Genomic DNA, 26379 nt, shown 5'->3' with positions numbered 1-26379 from the left:
CCCCCCCAACAACAACAACAACAACAACAACAACAACAACAACCATGAAGCTCACCACCCTCCTAACAACAACCCTCTGGGCCACCACCGCCCTCGCCGCAGCCAAACCCCTCATAGAGAAACGCGACCTTGCCACCGCAGCAGCAACACCCGCAACATCAGCAGCAGCAATGCACACCCCCAACGCCGCAGCATCATCTACACCCAGTTCTCGTGCGTCGGCAAGTGCCTCTGCCTCTTCGTCGGGTGCTTCGGCGCAATATGAGACGAGTAATAATGACGACGACGACGATGATTACGATAATGAGGATCACGACGATGATGATGATGGAAAGGATCCTAAGGGTGATGATGATGGTGGGGATAAGGGCGGGGATGATCAGGATAAGAGTGATGTATGTTCCTTTCTATCCCGTTTCTTTCATGTTTGTTACTATGGGTGGAGTGTGATGCTAACGAGTGTTTTTTATGCAGCCATTTGATTTCGTAAGTAATACTGGTTTCTTGTGAGGATGTGATGAAGGAAGGAAGGAAGGAAGGGTATTTGCTAACGAGGAGTTTTTGTTATGAGGATTAGTTGTCGGGGATTTTGGGATTGGTAAGATACTACTCCACTCACTTCATGCTTCTGGGATGGATGGCTAATTATTGTCTGGTGATGTAGCTTGGTGGTTTGGTTAGTTCTCCTGTTCTTTATATCTCTTTGGATGTCTTTTACAAGAGGGAAACTAAAACAGAGAGGGGGAAAGAATATGGTTGGTATCTTTTTATGAGAGTAATATACTAACTATGTTGTCACTGGTATAGGGTCTGCGGTAAACTGATCGACACGGACAGTCAAATTCTACTCTGTCTTAGGGCACAGTTTTCGGTTCTATATTCTGTCTTGTCCTATTGATGATTATTGCTTCTTCTGATGTGGTGAATGGCGGAGGTGTTCATAGGTTATTTCTTTATGTCTGTTTCATCTGATTTGCTTGGATGTGGTTCAATGTTGGTCAGTTAGGGCTCGCTGTATCTGTGTTACACGTCACATATCAAGCTATCAATATGATTGAATGAATCTGCACTGGTATTTATTTACTCTACACTAACTCCACGTAATATGCAGTATAAAACTTTTATGGCTCTATAAAGTTACCAAGTAGGAATATTTACCCCCTAATCTCCCACAACCTAATCCGTCCCTGCTCATTACCCACAGCCAAATGCTCTGAGTTGGGCGAGATAGCCACCGATGAGATACGACCCAGAGGCGTATTCGACGTCGGCCAATTGCGGTACACCGTGCATGTGGGGAGGTGAACTATAGTCATCGTCATTAGTATTCTTTCCACACGGTCTATAATCAAAGTAGGAGGAGGGGACTCACCCATTCTCAGCGCATCGCGCTTCCACCGACTCGCCATAACAAAGAACTGTCCATCCGGCGCAAACACCAAATGGCTGATCGGCGTCGTGAGCTGATCAAGAGCCCGGACCGGCTCCGGGTTACGAGGAATCGCCGACTGTCCAGCCTCGACGTCTTCGCCCTGTGCTGCGTACGCCGCGGCCCATTCGCGACGATCATACACGTTGACCACACCGCTGGAACTACCAATAGCCACCCAGCGGTCTCCGCCCAGCTGCGTCCGGCCGGACCGACCACCCAGACTGAGCACCGTCGTGCCGACGGCACCGGCGTCCATCCAGCGCGCGACGACACGGTTGAGACGGCCGTCCCATTCGGACACTTCACCGTTCTTGCTAGCCACCGTTAGACCCTCGCCGTCGCTCCACCAGGCGAAATCGGCCACACCGCCGCGGCCGTCCACGCGCACCTGGGCAATCCACTGCGCCGTGCCGGAGTCCAGGATGTTGATGAGACCGCCGCCCTTGCGGGAGGTGCCGACCAGACCGACGTAGCGGCCACAAGGGGAGAGCTTGAATCGCTCCATGGATTTCTGTTCCTCCTTGCGGTCGGCGGTGCCGTTGACTTTGTCGACCTTGCCGGTCTCCAGGTCCCAGATGTGGAAGTAGCGGCGACGGCCGGAGGCGAAGATGCGGTTGCCGGAGGGCGGGTGGAAGGCCGAGGTGTGGATGGGGGTGTTGCGGATGTGGAATGAGGTGAGGAGCGGGTTAGGAGCCGGGGAGGAGGGGGAGATGTGGTGGAGGAAGAGCGTAGCTGCAGGTCCGGAGGAGAGGAGCAGCGGGTAGTTGGGGTGGAACATGAGCGAATCGACCGAGGACTGTATATTATGTTAGTTTGAAGTGATGCACAAACTAGCAACAGAAGACATACCGGCTGGTCCTTGCCAACGTCCTTGAGACGATGAATATCCACAACCTCCTGGCGCATCTTTCTGCGGCCGCTTGACGTCTTTTCCTCCACGTTGACAAAGTCCGTAGCGTTCTGCAGCAACTTAACCAGCGGCTGCGTGGACGACGGCTCCTCATCATCCGTGTCCATCTCGTCCGCATCGGACTCATCCTTCTGTTGCTGCTTCTCCGGGTTGGCCCAGTCCGGCATCGGGTTCAACTGCAAGTACTGTCTGCGCAGGCGGCGAATATATTCCTTTCCGCTAATGACATCCTCCGATTCCGCGACACGCAGCTTCCTCAGTCTCTGGTGGCTCGCCAAGGAGATCGTAATGCGCTCGTCGTCGCTATCATGCCACAGCGCAGGCATACCAGACTCCTCCTCACTGCCCTCTTCATCTGACGGCACGACGGGCGCCGCCTCGCTGAGATCCGTAGAAACCGGTCCGGCGCCAGAGTCAAGGAAGAAAAGCTACCACAACCCATTCGTTAGCAACCAGTACAGTTACAAACAAGAGAGTAAATTAAGATAGAACAAACATCAGCATCATCCATCTGCGACAAATCCTTCACCTCATCATCGTCTCCCTCCTCCGCAGACTCGTCCTCATCGCTACTCTGACCCGCGAGTACTAAACTGCGATCCTTCTGGTTCTTCAACGCGCCAAGGAATCCCTCATCGTCGCCGAAGAGCATCGCCTCGAGCTTCTTCTCGGCTTCGTCCTTCTCCGGCACCGAGGAATCGTCGGAGCTCGTTTCATCATCGCTCATGTCGATGTCGCTGGCTTCGCGAATGGGTTGGCCTGGTTCGAAGGGGGAGCGCGCGGCCGTTTTGACCTTTTGGCGGGACTTTTGCTTGACAGCCACTTTCGGCATTGTGGAGTATGTGTTCTCTGATTGATCAGAGTTTAGGGGAGAATTGAATGGGTGGATAGAGGGGGTGGTGTATATCGCAGAAAGCGAAGCCGACAATAATTTTCTTCGGCGGCCGGCAGATGTGGGCGGTGAGGGGTGCGGTCACTGCGGTACATCTGCGCCTGGTATTTAAGGCATACTTATTTGAGTAGATTGCTACTGAAATCAATTCTAAATGCGATCTTAAAATTAATCGTATTTTAAACTATACGTATGCATGGAAGAGTTATAACGTGCAGTAGACGAAACAAAAGACATAAAAGCAGCTGAAGTAAAATCATGTACACACCATCCTGATAGGACCATAAATGCACCAATCACAACTGCCATTGAATAATCACCGAGAATATCACCAAACGCCACATAACACACGTGAGTGGAGATCATATCAGTCCTTATCCTGGGACTTAAGCTTGGTGGATGACGACAACTCGCCATACTCGCCGTGGCTGCTACCCGATCTGGCGGACGCGGCTGAGCTGTGTTCGACTTGAGCTGGGTTGTATTCGGCGGACTCGAACCGGACTAGGTCCTCTTTTACAGGTTCCGGGCCATCATCTTTCCCAACGGAGTCATCGTCCGACTCGAAGGATGCGTCTTCGTCCATGCCCGCCAGGAGCGCGTGGCGATGCTCGTGGGTGTCATGCTCCGCCTCCTCGAAAGTATCCAGCATAATCGGCTTCTTGATGAAGGTGTCGATGATGTAATACTGTATTGCGTTCATGATGACAGGGAAAAGCAGCATCACGAAGATGATCTGCACTGCCGTGTTGCCTTCCGTCCATCGGAGAGCCCAATCTCCCACCTTGACTATGAACGGCAGCAGCTGGATGAGGAAGAAGACGCAAATCTTCATCCCCAGCAGTCCCATAAAGTAAATTATTGATTGCTTGAACCACCATGAGGCGCGCGGCGGACTTCCGTAATTCCCAGACTCGATGGACTCCGGAGGACTCGCGAGGGGAGTATACGAGGCTAAGCGGTTGAGGAGGTGAAGGATGAAGATGAGGATCGGGATGCCTAGCGTGGTCTTGAAACGAAGCATGTCAGCATGCAACCCGTATAACGGAGCATAGGGATAACCTTACATCGATTCCCAAATTCAATATGTAGAAGGAGCATGGGTTTGGTTTGTATTTACTCCGGATCTCCAGCTGGCCCGCCGAAAACATGGACATAAGCAGATTCGCGAGGTGCAGCATCGCAGACCCAAAGACTTGCTTCGAGACATCAAATGCCCACACCTTCACTGGTCGCTGAGGTCTCTCCCTCCAGCGCTTGTAGACAAGTGATAGCAGCGCCAATGCCCCGAGCGCAGCTTGAACGAGAAGCGAAAAAGGCCCTAGGAGCCTGCATTCCCCGGTGTCGTCTCCATCGGTCGGATCTGGACCAGCCAAATGAAAAGGTACAGTTTGCATAGTAGGTGATGGTGATGGTGACGGCGTTATGGAGGTGGTGGAGGCTGTGGTCAGACTGCCAACCGCCGAGGCACCGACACCGCTACTAAGGGCTGCGATAGCCGTTGTTATGACTAGCCCGGTGAGCGATGTGAAGGTCATGGCGGCGATGCTGCGTCCGTAATACAGATGGAAAGCAAAATCAAGGGGAAGAGGCTATAGCGAGAAGATTTCTCGACAAAGTCCGAGGGATTTTCACGGCCAAGCGACTGGTGGCGGTAATAATTGAGGGGAGTCCAGTGACCTGCGGAGATGCAAGACGGCGGCGTGCCTATCTTGCGAGGAAAGTCCGTGTCACGGGCATATGGCCGGGGCAGAATTTGTAGATGATGGGAGGATTTCAACCAGAATTAGGAGCGCGACGGTGAATATAGACGAAGAAGGCAGGTCCTCCTTAACCAGCAAGGAACCGGAACCAGCCAGGGTCTCAAGGTAGAAGCTAGGAATTAAGTGGGTTTCATGGGAGGATGAGAATGGGGCGGAGAACCAGCCAGCCTTGAGTTATGAGGTCAGGACCAGCACGAGAACTCTAAGACTCTGAAGACACCGCCCCCGCAGCTGGGCCTCACTAGCGCCCGCCAAGCTCCTACCCGGCGGTCCTGCAAATTATTGCGCCCCCCGAGAAATACCCTGATTCTGGTGACCCTGACTATATTTGTTATGAACTATTTTTGGTTTGCGTGATGATTACTGGTATACTGGAATCGTGTCTTCGACTACTGGGTATTAGAATAACCAAGATTGACTACACAAGTTTTGGCACATTTTTTGTCATTGACTTTTATCTGTACTAACCGCAGGCGCACACCACCTACAATATCCGATTGATCATCCGGCAGCAATCCAAGCCTTTCACGAGACTTATTCTCGCACTGTGGGGCGAAAACTTCGTTTGTCATGGCCGGTCAACTCCCGAAGTCACAACAGAATCCTCAAGAACCCACAGAGGCACAATCCTCGGAGGGATTTCCACATCAGGACCAACGCTTAGATCATCAGTCTCTCGACCTTGTCCTTGATGGTCTTGATCTGGCCCTGGAGGTCACTGGCCTCGTTGGTGGTGATGCTGGCAGCAATCACGGGGCGGGAAACACCGGTAGCACGGCCGAGAGCAAGCTTGCTGGGCACGAAGACATAGGGGGTGTTCTTGTCCTCAGCGAGGAGGGGGATGTGGAGGAGGATAGCGAGGGGAGAGGTGTCGGCAGCGAGGATAACGAGCTCGGAGGTACCACGGTTAAGAGTCTTGGTGGCTGCAAAGACAATTAGCAGGCAGGCAGACAATGAGTATCCTTGAGGAAGCACATACCCTCGTTAGCACCCTTCTTCAGCTGGCGGTAGTGACCAGCCTGCTGGACAAGGTCCAGAAGGTTCTGGGTGAGGGCCTCATCGGCGAGGGGCCAGGCTATAGAGATTGTCAGTATATGGCCATGAGAAAAACGAGACCTGGGATGTGCATACCGGCAGAAGTCTCAGACATTGTTAAAAATGTGGATTTGACGTGTGTAGCGGTCTAAAGAGGCTCACGCAAAGGATCACTGCCGTGTTGCAGATCTAAATGCTGGGGAGGAAAGGTGGTGGTGGTTGTAGAAGCAGAAGCGCATCTGGACCGCAGCGAAAAGAAATTCTTTAGAACCGCGGTGGGTGGGGCTGAGTCATGCCTATCGGCTCTAGGATTGGCCACATGTTTGTGCCTCATTACCAAGGCATTTACATACTTTTAGGCCTCATGGATCAGGCATCAATAATGACTGCCGAATCCAGGCTGATCGCCTCCTTACTCCAGCGCCTGTGCTCCAGCTGTCATCGAAGATCGACCCTCGGTGGATCAGTATACCCCAGATACTGGTCGGTGCAGTATCCAGTAGGTAAATAGAAGTTCATGCTTTCGTAGAATAAACCTGCTTCCGATCGCTACTTTGCTCTACGCATCTAGTGATAGAGGGCGTGTTGTTCCTTATCTACAGATCCCAGGGGTTTGTCTCTCTGCCTACCGTGTCTGGCATCGGTGCCCCTTGGCGCCTGCAAGCCAACTGTCCAGGATCATCGGGTGCTTGAGTCGTCAGGTGCAGACGTTCCAAGTATGTTACCCCAATGCTGCACCTGCGCTATTGTGACAATATAATTGGCGCTTGGATCTCGCGGCTAACGAGGCCGGGAGTGGATACCATTAAAGCGAAGCTCAGCAGAGACATAAACTACCGCACTAGTTGGCTAGCCTTACGTCGGCACTCCAGGGGGTTTCTGTAGATACTTCACTAGTCGATGCACGATCTTCAACCGCTTGATCCACCCCCATGCAAACTGACGGCCGTTGGACGATCGTCAGATACCTGCCCACTTCTACGACTGACGTGGTCTCTGCAAGTGCGCTGGGTCAGTTCCCCCCTTGATCGGGGTCACTCTAAACATCCAAAATTTGAAGCAAGACAAGTCAAAACACCTGTAGTAAGCAGTAATCTCAGAGGGGGGTGCCGCAACAGCCAAAAGGTGGCCGGCGATCGAAATGATTATATTGGTAACCTTAGAGCCGGTGTAGCTAGCACCGACCCCGGTTTGAAATAACCCATTCTGTATCATTCTCCTGAACAAAAAGCCAGGGTGTCATTCAACCCGCCGGCAACCCTTTCATACCCATGAATGAATAAGAGCCATCAAACCCATAGGAGAGAAAAACGCCAGAAACCCCACGACCAACCCAGGATAATACGCAGCCAGATGCCGGCAAAGGGCATGCAGAGAAAGCGAACAAAAGCAATCATCACGTCATTCTATCCCATGTTGCTGTTTGAGACGCTCCAAATTCTCTTGCCTTTCCGCCAAGTCCTCTTTCGACCTAAGCATTTTCTCGGGCTGGTGATATAGAACTAGGACAGAAAACAAATGTCAGCCAATCGAATTGTCCTCATACTTTCTCTGCTTCATCTTCCCCTGGCACGGGATAACATACCGACGAGGTATCGGTTCTGGAAGTTGAATCCATTGAGCTTATCGCATGCCTGTTTGGCGTCATGAACGTCTTCGTAAACCACAAAGGCCGTGCCCTTCGAGTTGTTGGCAATTCCCTGACGTATTTGGCTTGAAGAACAAAAACAATTAGCCTTGAATGACCAAGAAATGGGCTGAACGTGAGTCATGCGCAGATTTACCGGATGGGACCAAATTTGCCGAAGAGGTCAAAGAGTTGCTCAGCTGTGACGTTGTAGCTGTAAGGAGACAATCAGATTAGCTCTCGCTTTCTAGAACAAGATGGGGCGCCTTTCGCCTGATGGCTGTCGGTCGATAGGTATGCGACGATTGGGTTGCGAATCGAGGAGTAAATCATGGGAAATCATCGACGCACTTGAGGTTCTTTACAAAGAGAATCCTGAAACCAGTCAGCATCGATACGTCAGATATGATACTCGTTCGGCACGCATGTTTGCCATCCAACAGCATGCAGAACAAATGCCCGGGATTGAATGATGGCGGGCGACCGAAGAGGGGCAAGATTCGGCGAGCAGAACTTACCGATTGGCTTCGGGGGCGAGCTTCCGGCTCATTCTCGGGTGGGACAGTATAGGTCCTAAAAATGGGGTCGGGAGAGGTTGAAGATGAATCAGATACCCAGAGGGCCTGGAATGAAAGGTGTATAGCGAGGGAAGAGAGAGGAAGAGGAGGAGGAGAGAGGGAAGCAATATCCGCGACAAGCACGAGGTTCGGAAGGGAGCCTGCCTTTCCTGATTGGGACTAGCGGCTGGGAGGAGCCTCACTTTGTTGGTTCGAGACAAGACGACAACAAGTCCGAGGCATTGAGGCCGACGGACGACGTCAGGGTGTAGATGGAACTGTCGGAGTTGAAGAGAATAATTTGGAGATATAGGATTACTTCGCTCCTAATACCTTATCTGAAAAGTTGAGCTATGAAGGTGGAAAACCCCCCTTGGTATACTTCGAACTGCAAGTAGTAGTAGTGCTGCTCTCCGGGCTGCTCGCCGCAAACGATAGGATAGGATAGGGAGTGCCGGCCTGAGGCAGACTGGCGGCGCGCCCGCTTTGCCTTCCTTCGACCGGCCGTCCAAGCAAAGCCTCGCGCCTCCTCCTGCTCTGTTCCGGTGCAAAGCCCATCCTCTTAATCTGTTTTTCTGGCGCATTCTTCAATCGCTTGTTCTCCTGTATTCTTCATCATATTCTCCTGCACCTTGATTGACCCGTCTCAGACGTTTCTTTTTTCGCCCGCACCCGCCGCGGTGCATACTCGGGGCTCTCTCTTCCCGCCGCTCTCGATTGAACTCCCAGTCGGCAGAGACTCTCTCTCAACTTCCCCCCCTCAACCTCTCCGCCGTGCGACTCTCCTCCGTCACCCTCTCCTTCCACCACCCCACCATCTCCTCGGTTTCCCTTCTGATTCACCTTTCATCTCATTGTTCACTGTGCGCTCTTCAGTCTGCCAGGAATGACTCTCTTTTTGCCTGCGGTGGCCTCTCTTTAGCCCGTGTGGTCGAACATCCCCGCTTTGCACCCGTCTGCCGCAAGCACGCCTGTTTCCTCCTCCGGGCCCTTTTCTTTCTCTCCTTTCCCTCCGATTTCATCCTCAGATCACACGATGATCACTGCTACATCCTTCTTGAATCACCTTGGGAGCCGACCGCCGCGGTATCGCACTCCCTCGCCGCCGCGACGCGCCGTCGAGCCTATCTCGCCTTGCTCGACCTCCGACCTCCGTGCATCATGGGTCGACCGCAACGTCTCCCGGGTTGCTGCCTCCGATCGCGACCACTTCCTACCTCACAATCCTACACATCATCATCATCATGCTGATGAGACAGCTTCTCATCGCTCTAGCCATGGCCGCTCCGGTTCTACCATCGACGCTCTTGCAACCATCGCCTTAGCGACGAGCCCGACCTTCGCACCACTCTCCTACCGACCTCCTTCTCAAAACTCCACACCAGCCATGTCGCTATTCCCCTCCGAGCCCATCGAATCCACAGAACGCCCAAACAAGCGTCCGAGGTCGGAAAAGGATCCCTCTCCTTACACCCAGCACCGGACAGTGGCCGTGTCGGATGCAAATTCTGCTTCGTTGTTTGATAGCATGAAGACGGATGCAGAGCTTTTGCTGAATCTGGCCCGGCCCACAAACTTCCATCCTCCCTCGCATTCCGCAAAACGTGTCAGCATCGACGAGTCGTTTTATCATTATGGGGACGAACAAAAGCATCATGTCACGGCGGATTCGGGCGGCGCGAGCTGGAGGTTCAACGACGAAAAATATACATACAGTGCACCCGGGCCCAACAACATGCCGTCTCGGCTGAGGTCACAGTCCGACGGTTCAGCTGCCATATCACGCCCGGTTATTCATGGCGTGCGACCCAATACAAGCTCCTCTACTCTTCCACCAATTCTCTGGCAGGAGGAAGGGGACGCTGAAAACGACTATTCCCCCACGAAGTTCACCATAAATGGTAGACCGAGCGAGACACAGGCACAACATTCAATGCACACCACACACGTCGCGCAAATGCCGATAGAGCATTCCTCCAAGATTGACGATGAAGCGGAGGAGTCTAACCAGGCTAGCTGCGCGGCTTGCAACCTTGTGCGGATTCCGATGGACAATGGCGAGCAAGGCGACGTGACATGGATCAGCTGCGATGGTTGTAAACGGTGGTTTCATATTGTTTGTGCTGGGTTCAAGAGTGACCGCGAACTCCGAACGGTGGACAAATTTATCTGTCGAGAATGCCGTCCTATATATGGACAGACTACTTTCGTGCGCAAATCGTCTCGGGCTCGCACAGCTATTGATTATGCCGGCCTCAACCAAGGGCTTGTCAAGGCTGCAACGGACTCTCTCGAACACCACTACATTGAACCCATCCGACAGGGCAAAATCCAATTCCTCCCCGAAAACTTCCCACGAATGCGTCCTGAGCTGGTCACTGCCGAATATTTCGAGCGAGGCAATGGCATGACGGAACCGATTGTCATCCCTGCGGAGTGGAACACTCGCGAGTCCGTTTCTATCAATGATTCCGAGTTTGACGCTCTAGTACAAGAAGCGCCTACGCAAGAGATGTTTGACGAATTGCTGGATCACGTTTCTGAGCAAGAGGAAGGCTATGAGCAAGTGATAGATTGCGGCCAGGACCAGTTGGACATGGTGATACCTGGAGGCCTCACCGTTCGAAGAGTTGCGGAGCTTTACGGACCGGAAGAAAGAGTGGAGGTCATTGATGTCAAATCGCAACAGAACGAAGACAAGAGGTGGACAATGCAGAAATGGGCGGAATACTACGAAAGTACCGGCGACAAGGTTGTCCGAAATGTCATCAGTTTGGAAGTCTCACAGAGCCCATTGGGCAAGCTTATTCGTCGGCCAAAGGTTGTCCGGGATCTTGACCTTCAGGACTCTGTCTGGCCTGAAGAACAGAAGGCCGTCGGTGACTGCCCGAAAGTTCAATTTTACGTCTTGATGTCCGTTGCCGACTGCTATACCGATTTCCACATCGACTTTGGAGGGTCCTCAGTATACTACCATATTCTGAAAGGCAAGAAAACCTTCTTCTTCATCCCGCCGAAGGACAAACACCTGAAGAAGTATGAGGAATGGTGCAATTCTCCTGCGCAGGATTCCACCTTTCTTGGGGACCAGACCAAGGAATGCTATCGCGTGGATCTGTCTGAAGGCGATACGATGCTGATCCCCTCGGGCTGGATCCATGCCGTCTGGACTCCTGAGAACAGTCTTGTCGTCGGCGGAAATTTCCTTACGAGGCTGAATTACGGGATGCAGATCAAGATCGCGCAGATTGAGAAGGATACCAAGGTGCCAAGGAAGTTCAGGTACCCGTTCTTCCAGAAGATCCAATGGTATACCGCTTTGCGATATCTCGAAGACGACCCGCTACCGCAAAGCGTTCTTGACGCCTTCGCGCAGGACGAAAATTACCGCTTTCACCGCGCGTATCCAATTTACTACGAATTCGGCGAACGGACGAACAATGCGCCTGCCGGGTCACCTTATCACAACTCGCGCTTCTATTCTCAGGCGGAACTGGAAGGGCTACCAGATCTTGCAAAATACCTTTATCACACTGCCCTCATTGCTGGCGCCTATCTGACGGAGGGCGTGACGATGGATACTAGAAATGCGGTCAAACGCTCGATACCCAAGATGTCCGGGGAGCCAATCGATGCCGTGAGGAAGTTTGGCATCTGGGTCGCCTGGAAGCGTGGCAATGAGAGGGCACCGCATTGGACCCGCCCTGGCGTGGCTGAAAGCAATGCGAAGCTCAGTCTCGCGGAGAAGAAGCCTGCCGGAAGGCCCAGCCGTCGCTCAGAGCGTAATGCTGAGAGCCAGCGCACGTACGCCGAACGACAGGCTGTACAGCGGCTTCCCGAGCCGGCTCATGATCCAGCAACCGAACTGAGCAATAGTAGTGGCCCTAGTGGTCCGCTGAATGCCGGAGCTGCTATGCCAGACGGCCCGTCAAGCAGTGGTATCAAAGAAGAGCCTGCTCCTAAATCGCGCGCTGCACCCCGTGGCTCCGGACTGGGCCCTAAGCGCGTTGCCTGCGATGCCTGTCGCAAACGAAGGATCCGATGTCACCACAAGGATGAACATAACGACGGTATTTCCAGCAAGCAAACGGCAGTGACCGCTTTTGGTCCCAGCAACCATTCGTTGGCACACGACGCAGCGTCTGCGTTGAATTCACTTGCCGCTATTGCATCGGAAGCAGGCTTTCAAGACAATGGAAGTGGCAGGAATCCGGACCGGTTTGAAGTCGCTGCCAAGTTCAACTCGGCCATTCTGGGTACGCCGCGTGCACCGGTCAATGGACTCGGACTCAACGATGCCAGTCCTGAAGGCGCCAACACCGGAAAGAAGGGCCGCAGCAAGGCCTGTGACGATTGCCGGAAGAGCAAGGTTCGTGTTGTTCTTGAAATTCTATCTTACTCGGTTTTAATACTAACTGAAAAACAGCGTCGGTGCATCCACGATGAGTACGGCCGTATTGACCCTGTCAAGGCGCAAGAACGAGCAAAGCCGCGCGCTACTGCTTCTGCCAAACGGCCCCGTATCAATGAAGAAGGAACTGGGCCAATGATTAACAAACGGATGAAGCAGGAGAGCACGTCGCCTACGTCGAGACCGGCACATCTCAGCAACAGCCGTGAAGTTGGTGCGCTGGGGATACAAGATACCCACATGCCCGATCATGATCATGCAGCCCTGGATCTCCATGCCCCGTTCTCGGATGCGCCGCTGGTTGATAAAGACGCAAACCGGCAGTCCGGTATGACTGTTGGGGAAAAGGAAGCACCATTGGGGCCAACCTCCTATGCATCACCGCCTACGTTCCAGACTGACACGGTCGATGCTAAGGAAATAAATTCTGCGCCCGTTTCTAAGCCTACTGCCACCCTTGTATCACCACCGACCTCACTGGCCGACGAGACCGACGTTCCTCAGGAGCAAGCAGATGGGGAAGGGGATCATGTGGTAGTCCTGCACACACCAACCTCAAGTTCCCGGCACTCCTCGCGCCAGCCGCGCCAGGTCGACCGCTACATGCCCGAGACACATGTTTCCAAGCCGACCAAGGGGACGACCCATACTCCCACAGCTCGTCGTTCTTCGTTTGGTGGGTCAAGCGGTGGTGTGCGAAAATCCACCCCAGGTCCTTCTTCAGGACCCAAAAAGTCGGCATCACGCCCCTCCTCATCCTCGCATGCGAAGAAGAGTTTCTGGGCGACAGACGAGAAGAAAGGTGACCGGCATGCTGCGACGTCAACATCTCCTGGGCAGCCGGGCAAGAACTCTAAGCGGGTTGCGGACGAGGAGCCGGATGCTGAAAGCCTCCGCTTGATCCGGGAACTGCAAGAAGCCGAGTTTGGGCTACGCAAGAGATCCACGCGAGTGTGAGGGCGAGAAGGCAGCAGCGGATAAGTTTCATTTTTTTTCACCATTTTAGACCACCTAGATCGGGCAACCGGAGAAATTAGGTTTGAGACGATCGGATTCGATCAATTGGCAGTGTTTCCTGGGATGTGGAGTTTGGTAGGGATGGGAGTCTGCTGGCGATGATCGGTTTGGCTTGGTCCATCGACATGCTTTGGCCCTTGATTATTGTGATTCCCTTTTGGCGTCTCGTTATTCGGCCGGCTTTTGTTTCTTTGTATTGGGATGTGTTTATTTTCCTTTTTCACTTTCTGTACCTGGCGTTATTCATGTGGCGGTTGGGGAGTTTTCGACCAGATCGGTCTGTTCGTTCCTTTCCTGGGATTCCCATTTCCTTATTCTTTTCTGATTTTCATTCGATATCAATTTCATTTCTAACACTGGCTCCCGACCCCGGGGTCGAGTCACATCTTTCTACCTCTTCTCATCGTTCCTTTTCATCATCCGTTTGCAGTATTCTTCCATTATTATACCAGTATACCTAGCTCTGCTTCAGCGTTTACTTCTGTCTCTGCCCCGTATTTCTTTCCTTCATATTTCCGTTTTGGCAGTTCCTGCTTGGTTTTTTTTTTCTTTCTCTAGGTACTAGCTAGCTGCTGCGGTGCCTGATCTATTCCCTAATCTCTCGATCTTGTGTATGTCTATCGTACTAGCTGCCTCTTTGTTGTAATTTCGCTGAGTAGTACTTATATCTATCAATTTCTTTTGGACTCGTACTGGGTGGTAGTTTAAGTTATAGCCCTAGCTTCAATCGTGCTATCATCTCCCCTTTCGTGATAAATAAACACGTAGACAGAAGAATAAAGGGGCTTATTTACTAGTAGTACTAGGGTTAGAGTAAACTGGGTTGTAACAGACATGGCCTCTCCAGATATATTTAGGCTACAAGACCGATAATAAAGAAAGAAGTCATATTACTTAGACTATATCAGTGCATACATGTATTCAAAAATAAACACATCACTATTTCCCTCTCAAGGGCTCTTCATCCCCCTCTCTCCCATCATGATGATTATGGTGAGGGTCATGATGCCGATCAACCACTTCCTGCTCAAACTGCCTCTCAACCATAATCGTATTCGTCCCCGGCACGGGCTGCATCTCCGTATCATCATCGTCATCGTCCATGCTTTTCAAAGCCAAGATCTCAGAGCGGTAGCTATTCCCGGCCCCGCTGCCATTATTCAGCTGCAGCCAGGTATTGTGATGGTGATGGGCGCTGGACTTTGTTTGGCGCTGGGTAGAGGAGGCGTGGGCGCTGCGTGAGCCGTGGGTGAGGAGTGTGCCCTTTATGCTGCGGAAAACGACAGCCAGGGATTTATAGATTACGGGGAGGTTGGCGCAGAGAATACCGCCGAGGGGTTCCCAGGCGGAGAGGATGCCCAGGGGGACGCCGGCCCCTTTGTTGAAGTCAGTTGGTTGGTCGGGGGGAGGGGGTGGTTTGGCTTACAGGTGTAGTCGGAGGAACCTTGGGTGACGACGACGGTTAGTCGGGCTGCGCTGATGGCGCAGGTTCTGGATGTATGTTAGCTACTTAGGGGTGCTAGGTACTATAAGGTAGTGGTTGAGTACGTACGCTAAGCCGACGGAGAAGAGCAGGCTGAGGCCAATCTTCTTGTTCTTTGTGATCTGGAGGCGGAGGATGACGGGTAGGGGGAGGAGGAAGATCCAGATGTCGGTGACGAGGTTCGCAATGTTGGTGAAGTAGCTGAAGGCAACGAGGTTGAAGCATGTCCCTTCAACGCTCGAGTTCCAGAACTTTGCGATCGGCCGGCACTCCAGCCCTAGGACAATTTCCATGGTCATGAGCCACAAGATCACCCATACCACGGTTAGGATAACGACTAGGCGGAATCTCGGTGTGATGAAAATGCGATAATATAGTGCCAGCACGGAGAGCTTGGTGCTGGCGATGGCAACATCGTAGAAGTGACTGAAGATGTAGTCGCCCTACCATTGGGTTCGAATCCGTCAGCCCATCTGAAGGTGGGTGTCGAGTTGACTTGGTTAAGTCTTTCGTACCATCATGAATGTTTCGACTTCCTTGTCTGGCAAGGCGGCGACATGTCGTCCAAAACCATAGGGAGGACCTGTCGAGGTGGATAGTTGGTTAATACACGATCCAGAGATGTCCACGGGACGGGCCGGTTAAGCGCACCGTAAACCAATCCACTGACGCAGACGCCAACACCAATGATCTATATGGAGACATTCGAGTCAGGATGTGCCCTTAAACCCAATTAACTGCTAGATCGCTCACCGTAGCCCAGATCATCACGTAGTCGTCAAAGGTCAAGCCATACTCCGAGGATGGCCGCAATTTGATCCAGAGTCGCCATACTGTAGTCAGGATCTCAACGGGGATGGGGACCGAGTATGCCACAGCCACCTCGGTCACACGCGACTGTGCCAGGTATGCCGCTGAATAGTTTGCCCCTGCAGAGCTCATCTTGGATGGCTACAGCATCTAACCGTCGGACTGTATTGCAGCAGCAGCAGCCGCATCAGCAGCAGAATTCTGCAGGTGCTCCCCATTGTGTTTTGTAGGAGGTGCTGGCCTGCTTACGGTGGGTCTGGCAGACCCCTCGCCCTCTTGTGTCTTCAATTCTTCATGCTGACAGCCTGACCAGGCCATTCCGTCGGCAGTCAGCCCAGTTTGTGCGAGATGGCTGCAGCCAAGGGAGCACGAAGGATAGACGAGGCGCTCTAATTGCGGTTTTGGCCCCACGCTAAGTATCGGAGATTGAGCGACTCATCCTTCAGGCAGTGAGATAACTAACTAGCCAGCTAGCTAGCAGACGGTGCCCAGTAGGAAGAACCGGCGAGTTAGTTGGAGACTAAGATCGATGGCCGGTGCAGAACGAAGCATTGGACCGCCCACACGTGCCTACCCCGTGATCGAATGGCGGCCGCCCAAATTGATTGCGATCCACTAGGAATCCGCTCTGCTGCTCGCCGGCATCCCACCGCTCCATGCTATCCCAACTAGTATTAAGTGCTGACCCAGTACCTCACTGCTCTGCAACATGCGCTAAAAAGCTTGCCCCTGAGCTGGATCTGGGCTCGGACGCCCTGCCGCTTAATTGCCGTTAGTAGGACTGCTCATCCCTGCCTCTTTTTCAAAATTTAACTGTTGTTCTGCAGGGAGCCCGATTCGGTGAAACGACTCCTTCATCTGACGGTCTCTGGTAAAGATGAAGCCCGGATACTGTTTGCTGCTCGCGGCCAGCGCGGCGCTCTCCTCCGCCAGCCAGCATCCCATCGTTGATCTGGGATACGCGACCTATCAGGGTTCTTATAGTTCCACTTATGACTTGAATGTGTGGAAGAGGTATGTCTGAAACACGCCCCCATTGACCAGCAGAAAGATAGTCTATATTGTGGACATGGCCTGATCTATCATCCAGTATCCGGTATGCAGCTCCTCCGGTGGGTAAACGGCGTTGGCAGGCGCCTGCACCTCCATTGCAGAACAACAGCCAGATCACATTAGCTGTGGACCAGCCCCCTGTCTGTCCTCAATCTGGGGCAGCAAAGACACCATACATCTACGGCTTCAACTCGGGGCCTGGCGATGAAGACTGTCTATACCTGAATGTCTATGCTCCTCCGAACGCAACGGACCTGCCCGTTCTGTTATGGATCCGTAAGTCTTCAAACAACTATGTAGCACCGTGTATCTTAGCTAACTGTAACGATCTATGGACAGACGGTGGTGGCTATGGACTCTTTGGTGCGACCTATGACCCCAGCCCGATGATGAATACCAACAACAACGGGTTCATCACCGTGGAAATCCAGTACCGTCTGGGAGCCTTTGGTTTTCTCTCCTCCGAGGAAGTCAAGGAACATGGCGTGACAAACGCCGGTCTTCTGGACCAACGCTTTGCCATCGAATGGGTACAGGAGCACATTGTCAAATTCGGCGGTGATCCTAAGCGTGTGACCATCGGTGGAGAGTCCTCAGGCGCCGGGGCAGTCATGCTACATGCGCTGGCATACGGGGGCCAGGAGTTCAACCTCTTCAACAACGTCCGTCTCTCCCATTTCCACCTCGAAATTGACTGACAGTCACCGCATAGATCATTGCCGCAAGCGCCTACTCACCCCCAATCTTCAACTACCACGATAAAGTGCCAGAGCAGTACTACAAAGACTTTGCTGAACTGGCCGGCTGTGGATTGAACTCCACAGCTATCAAGAACTACGCAACGACCTTTGACTGCCTAGTAGCAGCTCCCAGCACCCTCCTGCAGAATGCCAGCGCCACTGTCTCCACGTCCGGACTATTCGGCACCTGGGCCTTCCTCCCAGTCATCGACGGCGAGCTGATCCAAGAACGGCCCTCTGTGCAGCTCGCTCAAGGCAAAGTGAGCGGCAAACGCATTCTCATCGGCGTATGCACCCTCCATCCTCCTCAGTCCCCCAACACTCACTAACAATCAACCACAGAACAACGCCAACGACGGCGTCCCCCTAAGCAACCCCAACGTCGTCACCCGCCCGGCCTTCAACTCCTACATCTCAACCACCTTCCCCCTCTTCACCTCCTCCGACATCGCCCTCCTCAACGAAGTCTACCAAACCTTCAACAGCCAATCCACCGACAACAGCCCCCGCTACGACACCCTCGGTACCAGCGGCCCAACAGCCATCAATCAATCCGAAATGGCAACCGGCCTGCAACAAACGGTATTCAACATCTTCGCCGAAACCACCTTCGCGTGTCCCGCGCAATGGCTGGCCGACGCCTTCAGCCAAGAAGACGACACCATTTCCTGCTCCGATCCCCAACATCCTCGTCAAGCCTGGAAATATCAATACTCCGTAACACCCGCGTACCACGGCGCCGATCTCTCCGCGTACTTCAGCGCGGACGCTACCTGGCCCGATAAGGGATTCAGAACGGCCTTCCAGAAGATGTGGGGCCAGTTTATCATGGCTGATAGTCCAGTGATTTCGATGGAAGATGCCACGGCTGGAAAGGCGAATGCATCGGTTCCTGTTGTGGGTGGTGGTCGTAAGAAGGGTTATGGTAAGAATGGGACGAGGATGCTTGATTGGCCGAGTTATTCGCCCGAGTTCCCGGTTATGATGGATTTGAATACCACGGGGGGATATTTGGTTCATGATGTGGTGACGTCGAATCTGTCGTACTGGATTCGGGAGGGAGATGGGGTGGTGAATCATTTCCGGTTGGTTAATTCGTCTGCTTGGGAGGGAGAAAGAGGGGCTAGGTGTGATTTTTGGAGGGATGTTTCGGAGAGGGTGCCTCAATAGTTGGGCATTTATGTCTTGAGGAGGATTGTCTCCGGGAGAAACGGTTACTTTCTAGAGTCAACGCGCATATAGACTAGAGATAGAGTGTATATAGATAGTCATTTAAGAGTAGAGATACTTGTTCATTGTGGAAGGAGTAAACCATGTAGAGCGGAGGTTATAACCAATCATCTATTCGTATCGCTAGACTCCTCGTATCTGACCGTAAATCATCCAAATTAAATGCAAACTACCAGAACGCCATCATACGGCTCCTGGTCCGTGTCCAAAACTGTCATGATATGTGTAGTAGCGTAAGGATATAAGGTAGGGTCGTGTAACTCGTCCATCGTGGGTTTGAGGGGGAAACTAGCCCCAACATGCGCCAGTGGTCTATGCAGTCGACCAAGGAGATGTAAAAATAAGGAAAACGCCAGGGTATATCCACATGAGATAACACCGGAATAAACAAATGCGCGCAAATAATAGGTTATCAATACGAGGGGCAACCTGGAAAAAGGTAGGGATATAGTAGGAATAGGTTCCAACCAGCAGGGAGTGCAAGAATGCCAGCAACTAACATGAGAATAATACCTCACGATTGTGCCACGGCTGGGGTCTGCCAAATGGCCAGGGGAGATCCCGTCAGTCATGTTCTTTCTCATGTTCAGGTCGAGTACCCGCCCAGCGTTTAGCCCGCTTTTCTTCTCCGATATAGTTCTTGATGACGCAGACTTCCTCGTCCCGCTGCTGACAGACCTTGTGGCGGTTGAGGTGCTTGAACCGCGGTCCCACTGGGCCGTTGACATAATGATACTGACCAGCGAATCGATACTGTCGCTGGTCGCCTAGCGGATAGAACTTGTCGCCCCAATGGCCGTTGAAGTAGAACCACTCGATAGGGGCACTTGGCGTGGCAGTGGATGCACGAAGATTATCACTATCATAATCGTACGTATAGGCGTGGGCATTCAGAAGAGGGTCCCACAGGGGCCCGCGGTCGGTTTGGTCGTGCAACAAGCCCCAGGGCAGGATGTAGGCATGGATGCCTGGGGTGGCATACATGGCATGGGTGCCCATGGCGGAGTAAATCACGGGCTGACAGGGATCCATGGTTAGCGTCGGGAATCCCCTGGACGTGCGTGCGGGAGGAGAGCAATTGATATCTCTACTTACCCGCTGGCCGATCTTTTCAACGGCTTCGTAACTGTACGCTTCTCCCGCCGAGTGCGCGCTGAAGAAAAGCGCCTTGGGCTTGCCGTCGTGAAATCGCACCAGACAGTGCTCCCAGTCACCCACGTGGTTCCCGAACCGCACGTTCAGCACTACGTTGCCCAGATTGAAGCTGTAGAAATAAAACCAGAACGCATCTACGACGCCGTGGCCTTTGTCCATCACCAGCAGAATTGCCGGAGCGTTACTGCGCCCGCCAGTCTTTTCGACGTGAATAGGCTCGCCGCCGAACCGTTTGCGCAACTCGGTTCGGACATCCTCGTCAGCGAGGTCTTCCGGGCGGAGATACCCCAGATCTTCCGGAGACCAACTGTCATCCTCTCCCTTCGATGATGAGAGACGGCCTGTGTCATACCACTGGGAGCGTTCCTCTGGCGTGTCCCCAGGAATAGGCCCGTCTATCCGGCCATCCCAGTCAGGCCAAGACAGCTCAAGATCGTCATCTGGATCGTCGGGAATATTCTTCTCGCCTTCAATCCATGGCGGGCGATCCTCTACATTGTCGTTGCTAGTCAAGTACACGAACTCACCTTCCTGCCACTCGTTCAGCTGATCGAGGTCCTGCAAGGTAGGATGCTCCTCATCCGATTGAATGGGGGTGTAGTTCAGCATCGGGGTGACGTGGTAAAGATGTTCGGCAATGTCGCCAGGCCAAAACTGCTCATGCGAGGACAGGTAAACCAACGGCGCATATTGGAAGACATACTCGGGGATTTGCCGACGCGAGCGTTCGGCTTCATCCCATGCGGGCTGCTGGGAGTCGTTGAATTGCGCATCGCGCCAGGCGGCGTAGTGGGCCTCGTCATCGGGCGACCAGGGTCCCAAAGTGGGCTCGCGCTGGCCGTAGCGGGCCCGCACTAGGCGGAAGTGGGCGGTCCCGCACATGCCGAGCCACCGACAGGCCTTGCGATCCAGCCAGGACGGCGAGGAGGCAATCCAGCTCTGCTCGTCATGATCCTCAGCATACCAGATGAAAGCCGACGGATTTACGGCGCGCGCGGCGCTGTTGATCAAGACATAGGCAATCAATGAGGCGAGGGTGACAATGGCAACCCTGGTGGAGCGAATCATCTGCTGCACGATGCCGGGGGAAGCTTCAAGATCGGAGGAACTGGAACGCGACGAGGGGGGCACCACTAACCCGGACTGATCACCGGGAGTAGAAGTGGTGGACGGGGGTAGTGTGACCAGATTCCCAATCGGGACAGCTGAGGTGGGAGGAGCTGCAGCGACCAGGCTGCCGGCCAGATCGGTCACGGAGGAATCCTCGGGGGAAATTGCAAGAGGACGAGAGGCATCCGAGCCGAGGGGGGAGGGATGACAGAGCGACTGCGACAGTAGAAGCAGCGACAGCAGCAGCAGAGAGGGAGAAAAGCGACCGAGCCGGGCATTTGAGCCCGGAAGTAAAGGAAGCGGAGGAGACACTATAAGAAGCAGCAGCGGGCAGGCGCGATGACATTGTCAGTCAGCCGGGAAGGGTCGAGAACAGCAGGAACGGGTCTCGGAAGGTCAACATGATGGTACAGAAGGGGACAGAATTGGGTAGTGATTGGCCATGAGGGCCATGAGTAATTGGTCATGATGGGACGATTGGTAGGGCAGACAAACAACAAGGCCGCGGGATGTGATAGTGGATGTTTAGGGCTGAAGGGGGGGGGAGGGGGGAAGGGAAGAACAGGGAAATTCGGGCATTGGAGTGGCCGAGTCCAGCACAGGAATTTGCTGGGAGCAGCAGCAATAGATCGGCTCGCACGGAAGCGGATTAGATAATGGATGATGAGGCACGGGTTCGAATGGGAAGACGACGGATGCAGCTTGGATTTGGCTTCCGCCGGTTGCCGGATCGTCATAGTAAAAAAGAGAGGAAGAAAGGCAGAACAGCGATACGGTGAGAGAGTGAGTGGGCATGAGAGTGAGAGGGGGGAAAAGAAGTACGGAACACACGGAAGAAAAGAGGGGCCATTGACTGAGTGAATGAATCAGGTGGACTCACTGATCATGGATGGATCAATTCAGGTCGGAATATTGAGTAATGATGAAAAACTGAATTAGTATTTTTTTACTGTGCCTTGTGTGTACTGTGTACTGTGTACTATCTAGATGGAATGACCAAGTTCACAACTGCAACCGGATTGGAATGACAAGGAGAATTGGTGATGATGATGCAAGAAGGGGGGGATGAAGTCATCCGGTCGATCATCCAGCAGGGACTCACAGCTGCGATGGATGCAGCAGAGCACTCTGGCTAAGACAAGAGGAGAAATAACCCCGTCAGTCAAACTGGAGCTGGAAGGTGAAAACTGGAGCTGATGGAGAAGAGAGAAAGAAAGAAGGGACTGGAACTGGGATGAATTGGATTACGGGAATTGATGGATCCTCAGGGTCGTAAAGTCTAAGGGTTCAGTTCTGTCAGCCCTCAGCCTCTCATGGATGCCTGATGAGATGACAAACCCGATAGTCAGCAGGGTCTTCTTCTGCCTCTTGCCTCTAGACTACTGCCTCTTCTGCTGCATTCTATCATACTAAGGTAGCTAGCTAGCTACTAACAATCAATCAATCACGAGAAGTTATGGGAAGAATCCAGGATGATGACTGGCTGCAACAGCTTGCAGTGGAGTGATTCACCGCCAAGTCTGGATCGTCGGGCGCCGCCGCGAATTAGTTGCCGCCCTGCCAATCAATCCAATCATTCCTCCCAACTTGATAATTCTACCATCATCCTATCACTTTAGCTGCTTGCTCACGGTTGTCGCCAGCTGCATCCATGGCCCTCCCCACTCCCTTAATGCTGGATCCAGCCATGCTGGCCGATTCCAGTCTGGTCCACCCCGAAGACGATGATGATTCCGAATATGAATACGAATATCATCCCACCGAAACAGAAGTTCGTCCTCACCTTGGCAGTCTAGCTACCCATGCTGCCTTGGTTGTGATGCTGACAAGTCCCCATCTCACCATCACTAGACTGTCTATCTGACTCTCGACCTCACCTCCCTCCACGGTCCCATCCGCCCCCCTCGTCGCCGACAACCACAAGATCTTTCTTCCCTCCCCACCTCCAGTCCATCCACACCTTCCCAGAATCAGAATCAAAATCATCACGATGACCAACCCGACGCTGCTCTCTCCAGCACCGAAGCGGACCCCAACAACCCCTCCATCGCCGACCGTGTCCAAATCCTAGGCCTTCACACCCCCAACCCCATCATCTCCTACCAGAACCAAATCTTCAGCGGTACCTGGGCCGACCAAATCGGCACGGAGCTACTCATCGCGCGTCCTGAGGACTCATCCTCCTCACCACCGCACGATGCAGACCCCTCCTTCACTAGTAGTAGTAGTCCGGTGATCCCGCTCCGCCACACCCCAAACTACGACCTCCTCGCAGCCAACAGCGTGAAAATCCTCGGTCGCAAAGCGAATCTCATATCCAGCTCGTCCTCCAACGTCTACGCCGCGGATTCTGCCGCCGCCGCAGCAGAACAACCCAGCGACAGCACCACCACTCAGGGCGGTGGTGTCATCCGCAAAAACGCCCCGCAAACCAATCAAGCACGATTCTTAGACCGCCTTGCCAGCCTGAAACGCAGCAAAGGCGAGACCGACGCCGTGCGGACAACATTCAGCACCAAACGCATGACGAATCTGGAGGATCGGCTACGTGGTTGGGCTCGTACCGATGAACAGCTGGCACAGATTCAACGGTTAAACGAGCTGGCGTTATCCGGGGATGCGAACGCCATGGCGGAGCTGGAGGGACTTTATTCGCGGTTGGGCGGACAAGATGAAGAAGAAGAGATTGATGAGAATGAGGATGAGCTGGGACAATAAGAACCCTCTTACTTCGTATCTCAATCTTAATCCCATGGGGCTTGTTTGGCTGGTTCCTCTTGAGTGTGTTAAGCTAAGCTTAGCTACATGAGAGGGAAAGTTTCCTATCAGTGGAAATATACTTCCGCGATACGAAACCACACTGAACACTGACTAAAAAAAAAGGTCAATCATAGTACTTTTGAACATGATTGATCTACGATGATCCAGACCCGACCCGACCAGACCTTCGGATCGGATAGGATAGTTCACAAAAGTCATGTACACTGAAGCAGACACGTCACGTGCCTTAGCTTGGAACATCCGATGCTCCGACCGAGATCGACCGAGGTCAGGCTCAACGACACATGCGTTCGTCCCACTGCAGAACAAGACCTTAAACTCGGGCCGGGAAGAAGCTTGCTCACCCCAACACTGATGGGTGCATTAAGTCAGGATCATCATCATCCGCGGCAAAGTTTCCACCGAACTGAATATGGCAGTTGATGCGCGTCGTACGAACCGGTTTGCGGCGTGATGGCGTCAGCGGATTCTTTTCCTTAGGGAGCTGCAAGGTACATCCTTGATTTGAAGGTGAATCTTGATTTTCTTCTACTATGAGAAATCCCTACATGTGATAGCGTCGATTTGATGCAGTATGTGGGTATACTATACTGTGACTATATACACTGTACTATGAAGGATGAATGTGATCATGATGAACGAGATACCGAACTACTACCGTAAAGACTCTCTCTCCCAATAGAACGAGTAACGATAATAGTATACACATCTATTCCCAGTAACTTCAAATAGTAACAAATAGACAGCTAAATCAAACCCGAACACTTGAAATAAAGCAAAAAAAAAAAAAAAGAAAAAAAAAAAAAAGTAATCAATCACATTATCACCAAACACCCCAATTTCCATCCATCCATCCGACCATCCATCCATGAGACGATGCAATTATCCAAACCAATACCAACAAATCAACCAACGCTAAACCCCATTCCATGAATATCAAATCAAATGTCAATGAAAGTAATAGAAGAAAACCAACCCCAACGTATCCACTAAACCCCTTAACCTAGCTTCATCCATCATCCTAGCATAGTAGGCGAAAAGAAGAAGGGGTGGGAAAGCTTCAAGCCCAAAACCTCCTCATCTCCACAGGCGACGGAGGCGGCGGTGGCGGCAGGGGGAATTCCCATTCCAAGGGTAGCTTCCCTTCTGTGTGATATGATGGAGAGGTGGGAGGTGTAGGTGTGGTAGTGTCGATGGAAATCGCCTTGGGGATGTGTGTTGTGGCGGAGAGGATGGCGCGGGAGATGGTATCTTGGGAGAGGGGGAGGGAGAGGTGAGGTCTCCGTGTTGTAGTTGTTGTTGAGGTGGATGTGGATGTGGAGGGTGGTGTTGGACAGCGGGAGGGAGACATTTTGATGGTTTCCACTTTCAATCTTTAATGTAGAGAGATGAAGAGTTGTGTAGTTGTTGGTTGTGTAGAATGAAGGTAGTAGTATATGGTGATCAGGAACAGAGTTTATAGTAGTAGTGATGGTAGTATGTTAAGTTCCTATAGAAGAATCATGTCAATGATCTGTGTCCTGCATGTGCATATGTAGAACATATATATATATATATATATAACCGAGTGGGAAGAAGCAAAGAAGAAAAGGAAATATCATATGTGATGAATGGATGGGATGTATGCCGATATAGATCCTCCGGAGTAAAGATATCATGCTTTGCTCCGAAAACCGCCGAGGTTAAATCAAAAAAGTAATAGATGACTGGATGGATGGGTGGGTGGATGAATGGATCCAGTTTATTCTCTCATGAGGGTCCTCAATCTCAATCCTCCTCCTCTAAGCCGAGGATTTTGTCCGTGTTTGATTGAGTGGTGATGTGATGATGGTGTGTTGTGCAAGGGCAAAAAGGGAAAAAAAAAAAAAAAAAAGAAAGAAAGAGGGAATAATTGGCTTACCTCTTCTCTTTCTTCACTATTGTTCTGTATAGGCTATAGTTTGGTTGTTGGTGCTGACTATAGTGGTGGATGGTGGATGGTAAAGTGCCTCACTTGGAGTAGAACAGAGTGAAGATGTACGGGAACCAAATAACTATCAAGTACTAAGAACCGATTAGTACTCCAAGAGAGGACGAAGAACGTTTGAAGAGAAGAAGAATGGGAAGAGAAATTGCAGACAGAGCAAGAAGAAATACCCGCCTAAAATACCTTTTTCCTTCTAGTACTACCACCACGACTCAGGTACACCTAACCTACAACCCTACTAAGCAATAAATAGCTTGCTACGTACTACCGAATAAAGGAGAACGAGAAAGGAACCTAAGGATTGGATGGAAGGATACATCCATCCCTTCCCGTTGCGAGGCGAAACCGAAACCAAAAAGAAAAAAAAAAAAAAAAAAAAAGGAACAACCGCCTCACCCTTGAACAAC

The 26379-nt window shown here is 52.3% G+C and overlaps 11 protein-coding genes across 11 annotated transcripts; 4 read left to right on the top strand and 7 right to left on the bottom strand.

Annotated features, from left to right (window-relative positions):
* Positions 1 to 44: 44 nt before the first annotated feature.
* BO87DRAFT_463032 (uncharacterized protein) lies at positions 45 to 1023 on the top strand (the record flags this gene model as incomplete). The annotated part of the gene is made up of 5 exons (XM_025629205.1): positions 45 to 395; positions 475 to 486; positions 578 to 598; positions 665 to 676; positions 808 to 1023. 5 exons carry the CDS (start codon positions 45 to 47, stop codon positions 817 to 819), a joined length of 408 nt encoding a protein of 135 aa, XP_025475013.1. The 3' UTR covers positions 820 to 1023.
* A 44-nt stretch (positions 1024 to 1067) lies between these two features.
* Positions 1068 to 3324, bottom strand: BO87DRAFT_344724 (WD40 repeat domain-containing protein). Its single transcript, XM_025620835.1, has 4 exons — positions 2839 to 3324; positions 2282 to 2770; positions 1373 to 2228; positions 1068 to 1306 (listed from the first exon to the last, which is right to left on the bottom strand). The coding sequence occupies exons 1-4, from the start codon at positions 3172 to 3174 to the stop codon at positions 1155 to 1157; spliced, it is 1833 nt and encodes a 610-aa protein (XP_025475012.1). The 5' UTR covers positions 3175 to 3324; the 3' UTR covers positions 1068 to 1154.
* A 66-nt stretch (positions 3325 to 3390) lies between these two features.
* Positions 3391 to 5160, bottom strand: BO87DRAFT_380604 (STIMATE family protein). The gene is made up of 2 exons (XM_025624327.1): positions 4302 to 5160; positions 3391 to 4243 (listed from the first exon to the last, which is right to left on the bottom strand). Exons 1-2 carry the CDS (start codon positions 4770 to 4772, stop codon positions 3602 to 3604), a joined length of 1113 nt encoding a protein of 370 aa, XP_025475011.1. The 5' UTR covers positions 4773 to 5160; the 3' UTR covers positions 3391 to 3601.
* Positions 5161 to 5395: 235 nt separating this feature from the next.
* BO87DRAFT_344717 (ribonucleoprotein-associated protein) lies at positions 5396 to 6260 on the bottom strand. Its single transcript, XM_025620834.1, has 3 exons — positions 6129 to 6260; positions 5977 to 6072; positions 5396 to 5920 (listed from the first exon to the last, which is right to left on the bottom strand). Exons 1-3 carry the CDS (start codon positions 6145 to 6147, stop codon positions 5658 to 5660), a joined length of 378 nt encoding a protein of 125 aa, XP_025475010.1. The 5' UTR covers positions 6148 to 6260; the 3' UTR covers positions 5396 to 5657.
* Positions 6261 to 6965: 705 nt separating this feature from the next.
* BO87DRAFT_380601 (putative pre-mRNA branch site protein p14) lies at positions 6966 to 8279 on the bottom strand. The gene is made up of 5 exons (XM_025624326.1): positions 8178 to 8279; positions 8011 to 8034; positions 7817 to 7873; positions 7618 to 7745; positions 6966 to 7534 (listed from the first exon to the last, which is right to left on the bottom strand). The coding sequence occupies exons 1-5, from the start codon at positions 8207 to 8209 to the stop codon at positions 7434 to 7436; spliced, it is 342 nt and encodes a 113-aa protein (XP_025475009.1). The 5' UTR covers positions 8210 to 8279; the 3' UTR covers positions 6966 to 7433.
* A 747-nt stretch (positions 8280 to 9026) lies between these two features.
* On the top strand, positions 9027 to 13895 carry jhd1 ([Histone H3]-lysine-36 demethylase). Its single transcript, XM_025618409.1, has 2 exons — positions 9027 to 12585; positions 12643 to 13895. The coding sequence occupies exons 1-2, from the start codon at positions 9253 to 9255 to the stop codon at positions 13582 to 13584; spliced, it is 4275 nt and encodes a 1424-aa protein (XP_025475008.1). The 5' UTR covers positions 9027 to 9252; the 3' UTR covers positions 13585 to 13895.
* A 656-nt stretch (positions 13896 to 14551) lies between these two features.
* Positions 14552 to 16429, bottom strand: BO87DRAFT_368995 (putative integral membrane protein PTH11-like). Its single transcript, XM_025621957.1, has 6 exons — positions 15881 to 16429; positions 15779 to 15818; positions 15643 to 15710; positions 15197 to 15570; positions 15071 to 15135; positions 14552 to 15020 (listed from the first exon to the last, which is right to left on the bottom strand). The coding sequence occupies exons 1-6, from the start codon at positions 16067 to 16069 to the stop codon at positions 14584 to 14586; spliced, it is 1173 nt and encodes a 390-aa protein (XP_025475007.1). The 5' UTR covers positions 16070 to 16429; the 3' UTR covers positions 14552 to 14583.
* Positions 16430 to 16605: 176 nt separating this feature from the next.
* Positions 16606 to 18979, top strand: BO87DRAFT_419648 (putative carboxylesterase). Its single transcript, XM_025626956.1, has 6 exons — positions 16606 to 16712; positions 16765 to 16951; positions 17028 to 17266; positions 17330 to 17652; positions 17703 to 18017; positions 18073 to 18979. Exons 2-6 carry the CDS (start codon positions 16815 to 16817, stop codon positions 18898 to 18900), a joined length of 1842 nt encoding a protein of 613 aa, XP_025475006.1. The 5' UTR covers positions 16606 to 16712; positions 16765 to 16814; the 3' UTR covers positions 18901 to 18979.
* A 545-nt stretch (positions 18980 to 19524) lies between these two features.
* Positions 19525 to 21503, bottom strand: BO87DRAFT_430531 (uncharacterized protein; the record flags this gene model as incomplete). Its single annotated transcript, XM_025627548.1, has 3 exons — positions 19525 to 19977; positions 20056 to 21441; positions 21492 to 21503. The coding sequence occupies 3 exons, from the start codon at positions 21501 to 21503 to the stop codon at positions 19525 to 19527; spliced, it is 1851 nt and encodes a 616-aa protein (XP_025475005.1).
* A 1373-nt stretch (positions 21504 to 22876) lies between these two features.
* Positions 22877 to 23943, top strand: BO87DRAFT_401300 (TFIIIC subunit 6 family protein; the record flags this gene model as incomplete). Its single annotated transcript, XM_025625598.1, has 2 exons — positions 22877 to 22996; positions 23077 to 23943. 2 exons carry the CDS (start codon positions 22877 to 22879, stop codon positions 23941 to 23943), a joined length of 987 nt encoding a protein of 328 aa, XP_025475004.1.
* Positions 23944 to 24544: 601 nt separating this feature from the next.
* BO87DRAFT_180895 (uncharacterized protein) lies at positions 24545 to 24971 on the bottom strand. The gene has a single exon (XM_025618408.1). The coding sequence runs from the start codon at positions 24874 to 24876 to the stop codon at positions 24661 to 24663; it is 216 nt and encodes a 71-aa protein (XP_025475003.1). The 5' UTR covers positions 24877 to 24971; the 3' UTR covers positions 24545 to 24660.
* Positions 24972 to 26379: the final 1408 nt, after the last annotated feature.

Source organism: Aspergillus neoniger, assembly GCF_003184625.1.
Source record: "Aspergillus neoniger CBS 115656 unplaced genomic scaffold BO87scaffold_48, whole genome shotgun sequence".
Taxonomy (NCBI): Eukaryota; Fungi; Ascomycota; class Eurotiomycetes; order Eurotiales; family Aspergillaceae; genus Aspergillus; species Aspergillus neoniger.
Note: the sequence above shows the minus strand (reverse complement) of the source record. Positions and strands in the feature narration are given on the sequence as shown.

Excerpts from the sequence above, each read along its gene's own strand:
- BO87DRAFT_380601 (XM_025624326.1), bottom strand. The coding sequence starts at position 8,209 with ATGAGCCGGAAGCTCGCCCCCGAAGCCAATCG. Across the intron at positions 8,035-8,177 it reads CTCGCCCCCGAAGCCAATCG|GATTCTCTTTGTAAAGAACC; the intron begins GTAAGTTCTGCT and ends GACTGGTTTCAG. Across the intron at positions 7,874-8,010 it reads CTCTTTGTAAAGAACCTCAA|CTACAACGTCACAGCTGAGC; the intron begins GTGCGTCGATGA and ends GTCTCCTTACAG.
- BO87DRAFT_180895 (XM_025618408.1), bottom strand. The coding sequence starts at position 24,876 with ATGGATGGATGGTCGGATGGATGGATGGAAATTGGGGTGTTTGGTGAT.
- BO87DRAFT_380604 (XM_025624327.1), bottom strand. The coding sequence starts at position 4,772 with ATGACCTTCACATCGCTCACCGGGCTAGTCATAACAACGGCTATCGCA. Across the intron at positions 4,244-4,301 it reads TATTGAATTTGGGAATCGAT|ACCACGCTAGGCATCCCGAT; the intron begins GTAAGGTTATCC and ends CTTCGTTTCAAG.
- BO87DRAFT_368995 (XM_025621957.1), bottom strand. The coding sequence starts at position 16,069 with ATGAGCTCTGCAGGGGCAAACTATTCAGCGGCATACCTGGCACAGTCG. Across the intron at positions 15,711-15,778 it reads CGTCAGTGGATTGGTTTACG|GTCCTCCCTATGGTTTTGGA; the intron begins GTGCGCTTAACC and ends CCACCTCGACAG. Across the intron at positions 15,571-15,642 it reads AAGTCGAAACATTCATGATG|GGCGACTACATCTTCAGTCA; the intron begins GTACGAAAGACT and ends ACCCAATGGTAG.
- BO87DRAFT_419648 (XM_025626956.1), top strand. The coding sequence starts at position 16,815 with ATGAAGCCCGGATACTGTTTGCTGCTCGCGGCCAGCGCGGCGCTCTCC. Across the intron at positions 17,267-17,329 it reads GCCCGTTCTGTTATGGATCC|ACGGTGGTGGCTATGGACTC; the intron begins GTAAGTCTTCAA and ends ATCTATGGACAG. Across the intron at positions 17,653-17,702 it reads AGTTCAACCTCTTCAACAAC|ATCATTGCCGCAAGCGCCTA; the intron begins GTCCGTCTCTCC and ends GTCACCGCATAG.
- BO87DRAFT_344724 (XM_025620835.1), bottom strand. The coding sequence starts at position 3,174 with ATGCCGAAAGTGGCTGTCAAGCAAAAGTCCCGCCAAAAGGTCAAAACG. Across the intron at positions 2,771-2,838 it reads CGCAGATGGATGATGCTGAT|CTTTTCTTCCTTGACTCTGG; the intron begins GTTTGTTCTATC and ends GGGTTGTGGTAG. Across the intron at positions 2,229-2,281 it reads ACGTTGGCAAGGACCAGCCG|TCCTCGGTCGATTCGCTCAT; the intron begins GTATGTCTTCTG and ends CATAATATACAG.
- BO87DRAFT_344717 (XM_025620834.1), bottom strand. Across the intron at positions 5,921-5,976 it reads GAAGAAGGGTGCTAACGAGG|CCACCAAGACTCTTAACCGT; the intron begins GTATGTGCTTCC and ends TTGTCTTTGCAG.
- jhd1 (XM_025618409.1), top strand. The coding sequence starts at position 9,253 with ATGATCACTGCTACATCCTTCTTGAATCACCTTGGGAGCCGACCGCCG. Across the intron at positions 12,586-12,642 it reads ACGATTGCCGGAAGAGCAAG|CGTCGGTGCATCCACGATGA; the intron begins GTTCGTGTTGTT and ends ACTGAAAAACAG.